The sequence below is a fragment of the Pseudochaenichthys georgianus genome, chromosome 11, assembly GCF_902827115.2.
Source record: "Pseudochaenichthys georgianus chromosome 11, fPseGeo1.2, whole genome shotgun sequence".
Classification (NCBI taxonomy): domain Eukaryota; kingdom Metazoa; phylum Chordata; class Actinopteri; order Perciformes; family Channichthyidae; genus Pseudochaenichthys; species Pseudochaenichthys georgianus.
In genome coordinates this window covers 25,250,660-25,261,592 of record NC_047513.1, presented here as the reverse complement: position 1 = coordinate 25,261,592, position 10,933 = coordinate 25,250,660, and the positions used below count along the sequence as shown (strand labels likewise).

Sequence of the window (10,933 nt, the reverse complement as noted above, 5' to 3'; positions counted from 1 at the left end):
AATTGTATATTAGAGAATACTGAATATATTTGAGCACTCAAATGTATTCTGTATTTTCTTATTTTGTGTATTTATTATTGTTCAAAGTCTGAGGAAAGAGGCTGGTTTACAACTAGACAAAGCAGGCAACTGGCTAAATATCCTGGTCTTTCAACGGCTCCAAAGACCCAAGTTGATAAAAAAAGATTAAGATGATCGATAGATCGATGGATAGATAGATAGATGAATAAGTAAATAAATAAATACATAACACACAACAACGAAGCATTTGCGTGTGTCGTAATCATAGGCTCTGCACTCGATTGCTTTCGCCTAGAGTCTAAAGTGAATCGATAGCAGAGCTGAAGCTCGCGCTGATGCAACACTGACAGGTCCTCCACACCGGCTTTACTCACCACCGACCCACTGCAACAAGACAGGATTTCAGGTGAGTACAGGCGTTAAATTAGACTGATATTGCCATTGGATTAACTGAAAACATGTATGTTATAAATAAATTGTAATTATAACCCGAAACATCACCGGAGCTAACTGACGTTAGCTGCACATGGTTGTGTTGCCAGCTAGCCAGATAGCATTAGCTAACCTTTTCATTCTTTATGAGCTGGCCAGCTAAGGATGAGCTGGCCAGGAGAACAGATGACAGATTAAAGTAAAAAGTATTGAAATATAGAATAAACTATAGATGTAATACATAACAAACAAAGCTAACATTAGCAAGTAGCTCCCTGTTTCGTGATGATTCCCAGTTGCTAACTTACTTTAATATAAAAATCCCTATACCTCAAAGCTTTGTGGTAAATTCGTTTAATAGGAAATCAGTTCTTTCCATAAAATGGCAAAATGTAGGTTGGATTCCCACAGATTTTTGGGTTACCTTATATTTGTGTTTGTGGCTGAGAGCAATAATCAACTAACATTGATTTAATAGAGTTTGAACTGCATTGAATATTATATTTTAGTTATACTGTAAACCTTCTTGCCTGGCTCGTTCTTTTTAAACGGTTTTAAATATATTATTAATATGTATATATTCTTTAATTAAATAATGCTTTTGCTTCTCTATTTTGTGTTTTTAGTCTATGTTCGATTACACCAAAACTAATTCCTTTCATGTTAAAATGTACAATAATCCTGACTCTGATTGATTTATACTTTATATCTCATCTCCCGTCTCATCAGGCTCTGTGCCATGGCAGATCAGCTCAGTCCGGATGAGAAGCTCCAGCTCATTACCAGGAACCTCCAGGTGGGACAAGCAAACAAACATGAAGTCACAGTGACTGAAGTCCCTTTGTAGCTCGCTGTCTTTAAACCCTTACCCTTGTGTATTGCAGGAGGTCCTGGGAGAGGAGAAGCTGAAGCAGGTCCTTCAGGAGAGAGAGGTGAAGGTGTACTGGGGAACAGCGACCACTGGGAAACCCCACATAGCTTACTTTGTCCCCATGTCCAAGATAGCAGACTTCCTCAAGGCAGGATGTGAGGTGAGTGGATCTCTTGGAAATTGGAAAACATTAATGACATATTATTTGAGTATTGAAAGAACAATGTCGGAAGAATCAGAATCAGAAACAGGTTTATTACCAGGTAGGTTGACACGTACGAGGAATTTGACTTGGTGTCGTGGTGCATACATAAAAGTAAAACAAAAAATAAAAAAAACACAAATGGAGAACTATTATAAAAAAACTATAATAACATTAAAAATAATCAAAAATATAGTAAAATGAAATATGGCAGTATTTACAATGTGATAGAATGGAATAAAATATGTGCAATAATAATAAAAAAACAAAACGGATATTGTGTACAAAACCAGATATTGTGTACTAATACACAATAAAACAAACAATTAGCGCATTTACAAATGGAGCCACAAATCCGTTTATTTTAAGAAATACTTTGCACCAACATTGTCGTGTGTGTGTTGTGTGTGTGTGTGTGTGTGTGTGTGTGTGTGTGTGTGTGTGTGTGTGTGTGTGTGTGTGTGTGTGTGTGTGTGTCACATGTTTGTAAATGCTTGTGTGAGTAGGGATGCAATATTATCTGGGATGCCAACCGTTTTTCAATCTGTCTTCGAAATATCGAAGACAGATTTCTAAACACTTACTCAATCATAAAAAAATAAAAATCTATGTTTAAAAAAATAAAAAATGGTAAATAGATCTAATTAATGTTCTTCTGTCCAAGCTCTCATCACAAGTATCTTTGTGCTTTTGTTTCTTCTTCTCTTCCTCAGGTCACTATTCTGTTTGCAGACCTGCATGCCTTCCTGGACAACATGAAGGCCCCCTGGGAGCTGCTGGAGCTCAGGGTGAAGTACTATGAGCAGGTGATCAAGGCCATGCTGGAGAGCATCGGCGTGCCTCTGGATAAACTCAAGTTCGTCAAAGGAACCGACTTCCAGCTCAGCAGGTCAGTAGTTCTGACAGAACTGAAGACTGTGTTCATATACGACAGCTAACTGATCATCAAATACCGTCAGAGAGGCAGATGTGACACAGAAGGACGTCTTTATAATATTCAGAAACTCAGAAAGATGGTTCCTGTCTTATTATAGGACACACTGGATTCAACTCCACACTCCGTAGAATAGACAAGCACACCGGTATGAACCAGAAACTGTCAAGCATAAACTAAAAATAAACTAAAAATATGCAACAGTTATGACTAAGAAAATATGAAATACTTGTCAGGATTAATTGATAAAAAACTTAGTATTACATTGGGCAATTTTTCTAGGAAGGAAATAAAAAGAGCAACCAGAAACATTGAGAGAATTTCATTTTCTTTGTGTCTTTAACTGTGTGTCCATAGACTCACTTTGAAACCCAAGAAACGCGTTGAGAAACATTTTGAACTAATGTTTTAGCTCTGTGTGTCTTCCTGTTTGTCAGAGAGTACACTCTGGACGTGTACCGCCTGTCCTCCATGGTGACGGAGCACGATGCTAAGAAGGCCGGAGCGGAGGTCGTGAAGCAGGTGGATCATCCGCTGCTAAGCGGCCTGCTCTACCCTGGACTGCAGGTAATTACACTGTTAGTAACCCAGATGGTGTGTGTACCTTTAAGTGGACAGCACACTCATTTCTACAATAAGACAGAACTCAAAGATTAAGTTCTTTATTGTGTAACACAGGCATAATGCCATCAACGTGCTGCATGTGCTGTACATGCAAATAGTTTGTTTTTGTCGCATTTCGAATGATTTCTGTAGAATAAAGTGTTGTCACATGTGATTTGTTCAAAGACCGTTGTAAAATGGAAAATCCAAAGAACATTTTGAATGTTTCTGGCTATGATCAGGGGCGGACTGGGGGAAAAAGTGGCCCGGGGATTAATTGACAGACAGGCCCACTTAATGCGCGGCATGTATCGGCCGGCCGGCGACGAAACTATGTAACTTAACAAAAAACCCTATGCATTTTATGTTATTTTGGACCATTATTCATATAGTAATCACATTACCTGAGCCCTTGAGTTGCCTAGAGCAAAATAGTTACAACATATATTTAGTGATTTTAATGTTAACAGATCATTGATGCAATAACATTTGGACCCAATTTGCCTGGCTTGACGCATGGAATAAAACATGGGCATAGGAAGCATCCTCAATGTGAGACAATTTAACAGGGGGTGTGGGCAGGTGGTGGACCTCACCTCCTCTAGGGGGGTCCGGGGGCAAGCTCCCCCCCCCCATGCAAGCCCCTCCCTCTGAACCCAGGGCTCGCTACAATACTGTATACACAAACTATACAAAAACGCCTTTACGCTTTGGAGCTTGTTTATCCATCTGTAAGCAACTGCCAGCTAGGTCTCTCAGTCACTCACTCCTGATCGTTCACTGCGCAGTGACAGCTGCTACGGGCCTGATGTGTGAAAGTGAAACTATCTGATGGATAGAACATAGGTAGCCTATCAAAACGGCCCATCCCAGCCCAGTGGGCCAGGGAGTGGCCGGAACACTGACAAATGTGGGCCGGTAGGATTTAGGCAAAAAAATAATAAAATGTGTTGGCCCACTGGCCCACGCACAGCACCGGCCCACCGGGAAAACTCCCGGTATTCCCAATGGCCAGTCCGCCCCTGGCTATGATGAATGGTGGTATTTTGGAAAAATAAAAGGTCAGTTCAGCTAGTGTATATGCTCCTGCGTGCACTTACAGATCTTGATTAAACTTGTTTTGTAATTTGTCATTCAAAGTTATATTTGCAGTGACTTGACATAGTTTATCTGTGCCTTCAGGCTCTGGATGAGGAGTACCTCAAGTGCGACGCCCAGTTTGGAGGCGTTGACCAGAGGAAGATTTTCACTCTGGCAGAGAAGGTACCGTCTCCCTCAGTCTTTGCATCCTTTATTTCAAACTCCTCACCCCCTTTCCTCCCTACATAACTCACCCCTTTTATTTCATTTTTAACACATTCCTCTTAGCTCTTGTGTAACTTCATTAGTTTAGGAAAAGCTGTGAGTGTGTTAATGTTCTTTTACTTAAAAACCTATTTACTCATCTCATTTACAAGTTACAGGTGTTGCCATAAAGCACAGATATTAATGGCGCTGGGTGATCGAAGGAAACAGTTTTTCATAATGGGATCTGTATAAAACTTGTAGCCCTCTCTCTCTCTCTCTCTCTCTCTCTCTCTCTCTCTCTCTCTCTCTCTCTCTCTCTCTGCAGTACCTGCCCTCTCTGGGCTACGCTAAGCGCTCCCATCTGATGAACCCGATGGTACCTGGCCTGACGGGCGCCAAGATGAGCTCCTCAGAGGAAGTACGTCACTGTCAAAAAGAGTTAATCTATGAATAGTTTCTTCTAGGTTTTGTGGTCGTCATAACATTATGTCTTTGGCTGCAGGAGTCAAAGATCGATCTGCTGGACTCGGCTGGAGACGTGAAGAAGAAGCTGAAGAGAGCTTTCTGTGAGCCGGGAAACATCGAGAACAACGGAGTCCTCTCCTTCGTCCAATATGTCGTCTTCCCTCTGCGCGGAGGTGAGAAAAAACTCTGCCCCTCGGCTTCAGACTCTGATCGTATAAAGTATATCAGAATCAGAATACTTGATTTATTCCTTGGGTAAATTAGGTTTTCTGACTAAATAAAATAAAACTGAATAAAATAAAGTTAAAATGGGCAATAAAAGTCGGTACAACCACTGGGACACCGTGTCTGAGGAACAAGACAGGGCCTCCTCCACAGCACAACTATATACAGTAATAATATATTAGGAATTTTAAAATAGAACATTTAAAATTGAAAGAAAATCCCATTTCTGTAGGAAGCACTTTAAAAGGTTTGGCTTATTTGCAGCTGATGTATCTCTGTTTTGAAGGTGTGTCCTCATGTTTGGATAAAAGCGCCAGTCTGACAAAATGTGATTTGTAAATGTGTTTCAGAGTTCTCCATCAAAAGAGACCCCAAGTGGGGCGGAGACAAAACCTACACTGTGTTTGAAGAGCTGGAAAAGGACTTTGCAGCGGAGGTAGAGTTCACACACGCCGGTTCATTTACAGAATAAAAGCATCTTAAAGTTATCCCTGATTGTTTTCTCACTGTGGTTTGATCTAATAATTGGCTATCTTTAATGTATTAGTCGGTGCACCCAGGAGACCTGAAGGCCTCAGTGGAGGCGTCACTGAACCAGCTGCTGGACCCAATCAGAAAGAAGTTTGAGTCCCCGGAGCTGCGTAAACTCTCCAACACCGCCTACCCCTCAAAGACGAGTCAGTATTTTACCCATCATCCTCTCTGTGTTCCCTCTCTTCGTGCGGGAAATTGCAGTGTTGCTGGTTCTGCATGTATGCATATAAGGAGGTCAACTAGCTAGTGTGTGTGTGTGTGTGTGTGTGTGTGTGTGTGTGTGTGTGTGTGTGTGTGTGTGTGTGTGTGTGTGTGTGTGTGTGTGTGTGTGTGTGTGTGTGTGTGTGTGTGTGTGTGTGTGTGTGTGTGTGTGTGTGTGTGTGTGTGTGTGTGTGTGTGTGTGTGTGTGTGTGTGTGTGTGTGTGTGTGTGTGTGTGTGTGTGTGTGTGTGTGTGTGTGTGTGTGTGTGTGTGTGTGTGTGATCAGAAGCAGCAGCAGGGAAAGGTGCCAAGGCAGGACCAGGCGGAGGGGGAGATGATGATGACCTGTCCCCCTCCAGAGTGGACATCAGGGTGGGCAGGATCATCAGTGTGGAGAAGGTAAGACGTTCAAATCCTCACTTGATGCCTGAGTAACTATTTTGAGTGTTTTTTCCATATGAACATGCCTCTCTGTGTTTGTTCACGTGTTTTTTTTTCTGGATCCCAGCACCCGGATGCTGATTCGCTGTACCTGGAGAAGATCGATGTGGGGGAGGCGGAGCCGAGGACGGTGGTGAGCGGCTTGGTGGCGTTTGTGTCCCAGGAGGAGCTGCAGGACAGGCTGGTGCTGGTGCTCTGCAACCTGAAGCCCCAGAAGATGAGAGGCATCGAGTCTCAGGCCATGCTGCTGTGTGCCTCCATGTGAGTGCGCTCTCTGTTTCTCACTCGCATTCCTTCATGGAGGGGGGGGGGGAATCAAACCACAATATCTTGATTCTGTTATCTGCAATTCTGATTCAATTAAAAACTTAAAGGTCACCTAGTATGCAAGATCTACTTTTCCATGTCTCTTCTACATCAACATGTGTCCCCTCTTCTTCATGTCTCTTCTACATCAACATGTGTCCCCTCTTCTTCATGTCTCTTCTACATCAACATGTGTCCCCTCTTCTTCATGTCTCTTCTACATCAACATGTGTCCCCTCTTCTTCATGTCTCTTCTACATCACCATGTGTCCCCTCTGTGTAAAGACATTCTGAACGTTTCAGGAAAAAAGATTCTCTCTCTTTTTGGCTTGTGTAACCATTAGCCAATCAGCAACCAAGGTAACCCCCCCCCCCACCTTATCACCTGAATCTCCTCCTAGAGCACCATTGAGTTCTTTGTAAGCAAATATCTCTCATGCGGCTTTCACACCAGCGCTTTTCCTTTTCTAGCTCCGAGCGGGAGCTTTTCTGGTTCAGCTCCGGTTTCCCTTTTCAGCTCCCGCTCTGTGCACACCGCCCACTGGCGCCCCAGAGCTGCCCCTGCTGCGTCATGACGTCACCGTTTACATCGCTGATTTGCCCCCCAACGGCAGCTCACAACAACAACAACAACAACAACAACTGCGTCGGGTCGATGATCGTGTTGCTTTTAATCACACGAAGCCAGAATAAATTGAATAACGACTTCTCCAACCTTATACTTTGCTCCAGAGTGCCGTGGTTCATTGTTTAGTAATGTGTTTCTGCAGCATTTACCGACCGCTGCAGTGCTGGCTGCTCTTCCACGGGAGCTTATTCTCCCGTTAGCTCCCGGTTAGCTCACACTGCAGCGGCCGCTCTAAAGTATTCACTGTCCGACTCACACAAGCAGCTGATGCATATCCCCAGTTCCCCTTAGCCTAAGTGAATGTGTGTCAGTCTGAATTGACGCTGTTTGGTATCACAACGCTGTTATGAAAGTTTCTCTGGTATAAAACGGGTGATGTTGGCATAGCAACCGAAGCTAAACTGACTACTTGCATCCGATAGCTGCAATAATACAAAACAACACGTCTGCCTCTCTCCACAATGATGGATAACAGTGAACGGAATCACACGAAGCCTGGTTAGTGTTGCCTGACTTTATAAAGTGTGTTTATAGGCACTACTGCTTGTAGGCAGGCATGACAGTCGACCCATGGGAGGTGGGTTTAGTTTCCTGCACGCCTCGATGTAAGAGAGACGTAAGCGACGCCACCTCTTAGCTCCGAAGCTCTTGCCTCTAGACCGACAATTTTTTGGAGCTGGAAGTGAACCGAGCCGGAGCTAAGAGCCGGCGCCGCTGCGGTGTGAACAGGAAAAACCGGCACTTTTCAGGCTCCAGCTCCGAGCTGGAGCTGAAAAAGCGCTGGTGTGAAAGGGGCATCAGAGGGGCGTGGGGAGTGGCTCCTTATTTTCATCCAAAGTAACAGACAGAGAATCAGCACTTTTGAAACAGGGCTGAAACAGAGGGGATTGTGGGTAATGCTGCAATGATCGGTTTGGTGTTTGGAGCCAAACACTTCAGAGACATGTTTTGTGTATATATGAGACCTGTGATATATTGATGAAAATCAGTATAATAGGGGACCTTTAAGAAATGTTATTTTGAAAAAACATTTCGGTAAAATGCAGTAGATAGTCTCAGTACTTTGGGAATTAAACAATTGCCCCGTCATACATCAAGAACCAGTTTTTATTCTCGAGGGCACTGAGAAATGTGAAAATTAGGGCTGTCAAGTTAACGCGTTAATAACTAATTATTTTAACGCGATTAACGCATGTGTATTTTTTTTCCTCGGCCGCCCCGTAGTTTCAGAGCGCATCGAGTTTAAAATACCATCTACAAGCTGATGCTGACAGCCCCGCCCCTGCTGCCCGCTTGCAGCAGACCACACTTCCACGCTCACCGGCAGGCACCGACTGGCCATCGGGAGGACCGGGAGGGTGTGTGTGTGTGTGTGTGTGGCCAGAGAGAGACCTTACGTGCATTGTTGTTGTTAGCATCTGGTGCTAGCTAGCTGCGCTGACGGATATAAGGAGCTGTTTAAATGAAAACAGAGGAGCGACATTTCGCCACAACTGCGCCGAGCATTTGACTTTATGCAGGAAGCAGACAGTGGGACATTGTACGAAAAGTCAGCACACTCAGCACGGATAGTGCAACATGATTGCAGCATCCAGGCAGCTCCCGTTCGAGCATATGCCTTGAGTTGCACATAGCTCCAACACACACACACACACACACACACACACACACACACACACACACACACACACACACACACACACACACACACACACACACACACACACACACACACACACACATATACACATACACACACACGCTTATTGAATGAGAGAGGTTCCAGGTGGAATTGAGGCGAATATTTGTAATGTTCAGAGGTTGTTGTTTAATATTCATGAGAATATTTGTCATTGTTCAAATGATAATAAACATTAGCATAAAGCATATTTGTCCACTCATATGTTGATAAGAGTATTAAAAACTTGAAAAATATTCCTCTAAGGTACATTTAGAACAGATCAAAAATGTGCGATTAATTTGCGATTAATCGCGATTACATATTTTAATCGACTGACAGCCCTAGTGAAAATACTAACATTTTGAGAGTAAAACTTTTTTAGTTTTTGCAGTGTTGCATAAATAAATGTTACCTTTTTGTTTAGTTCTGCCCTTTCTCTATAATCATCGTTGATAATCTAATCCCCCCTTACTCGTTCCTGCCACATCGCCTTCCTTAGCACTCAGTGGACTGCTGTGGATCCTGAATGTAGCCCCCCTATGTTCTGAATGGAGAGTTGATTTTGAAGCAAGAGACACAGCCATCCCTCGTTTTTTTTGTATTTGTGTAAAATCCCTCTCTTGTATCTGGTTTCTAGTGAAGGGGAGCCCAGGAGGGTGGAGCCTCTCGACCCTCCAGAGGGGTCGTCGCCTGGAGACCGGGTCTTCGTTGAGGGATACGAGACGGGAAAACCAGACGAGAGACTCAACCCAAAGAAGAAAGTGTGGGAGAAAGTACAGGTGGGTCTCACTCAGATTTGACAAGCACAACTCGTTTTTCTTTTAACCCTTAGATGCCCGAGTGACTGGACCCTACACTCCCATAAGTGGGTCAAAAAGGACCCGTATTAGAATAATGTGTTTTTATGCCATTTGTCATTTTGGTTAAGAAAAATCACTTGTATAATATTTAGTATTATATTTTGGTTCACACTAGAAATATTAAATATTTAATTTTAGAATTTGTTTTTACATTTTGAAAAAAAAACATAATTCCATAGAAATGCATGCAGGTCATTTTTGACCCACTTATGGAAGCTTGGGGTAGTAATACAAAAACTACAATTTCTTAAAATGTAAATTTTAAATGTGAATGGCCTGATATCCAAAACATGTTTTTTGAGTAATAGCTGGAATATGAAATGATAAACAAATTTAATTACAAAGATACTCTAAGAAAACCAGAAAACCACCTCACCAGGTCAAAGAAGACCCACTTATGCATCTGAGGGTTAACAATCCAATTTGGATCGATGTGTTTTATGAGGTTTCTTTGATGCAATAACGGCTTATTGGGATAAAATGTGACCTTTGTTTATATATGATTTTGTCTGTCTCTCCAGGCTGACCTGAAGATATCCGAAGAGTGTGTAGCTCAGTGGAAAGACAACCAGCTGATGACTAAACTGGGACAGATCACATGTAAAACACTCAAAGGAGGAAACATCAGCTAGAAACTTTGCAGTCACCTCTGAAGCTTCTCCTGTCTGCTGCTTTACAAACGAGATTCAACAAATCACCACTTCAACGTTGGTCAAACTTCATCTCTTTTGTCTTCTTGGACATCGATGCCAAAAGTCTCTTCGGGCGAGCTTCGACAAATCCTGTTACCTTGCTTTGAGTTTATCAGAACATTTCATTTTTTAAATAGAAATGCACTTAATCATCCTGTGTTTCATTACTGTTTCTGTTTTTATCTGGTGTTGTATGGTGTTCCTAACACACTTAAATATACAAAAACAGTTTCTGCAAAAGAGACATACAGCTACTCAGATTATGCAGGGTACCTTTTATTAAACAACTGTTTCCTGGAAGTAGCTGATAAGGATCTCAGGTGAAAAGGGACTTAATATTTTAATGCTTTTCGTGATTTAAATTGCCTTCATGGTTAATGTCAGGGCTGTGTTATAAAACAGAACGGTTGCATTGAGGATAGTGTACAGAAATCAATATCTGCTCATTAACTGTCATAACTAAATGATGCATCATCTTTAACATTGAATAAACGCTGGCTGAATTGTGTGAAATTAAATATACTTGTGATATAAGAGACACATTAAAGAAA

General features: G+C 42.4%; 1 protein-coding gene across 2 annotated transcripts; it reads left to right on the top strand.

Moving 5' to 3' along the window:
• The first annotated feature begins 315 nt into the window (after positions 1-315).
• Positions 316-10,910, top strand: yars1 (tyrosyl-tRNA synthetase 1). 2 transcript variants are annotated; one of them, XM_034094682.2, is made up of 14 exons: positions 316-427; positions 1,183-1,249; positions 1,338-1,484; positions 2,240-2,415; positions 2,898-3,027; positions 4,246-4,326; positions 4,676-4,768; positions 4,853-4,988; positions 5,391-5,476; positions 5,588-5,717; positions 6,064-6,173; positions 6,283-6,476; positions 9,468-9,609; positions 10,212-10,910. In XM_034094682.2, the coding sequence occupies exons 2-14, from the start codon at positions 1,193-1,195 to the stop codon at positions 10,320-10,322; spliced, it is 1,593 nt and encodes a 530-aa protein (XP_033950573.1). In that variant the 5' UTR covers positions 316-427; positions 1,183-1,192; the 3' UTR covers positions 10,323-10,910. The 2 variants fall into 2 exon arrangements, with proteins under 2 accessions (XP_033950573.1, XP_033950572.1); XM_034094681.2 differs by having other exon boundaries at positions 318-427; positions 6,061-6,173; positions 10,212-10,909.
• Positions 10,911-10,933: the final 23 nt, after the last annotated feature.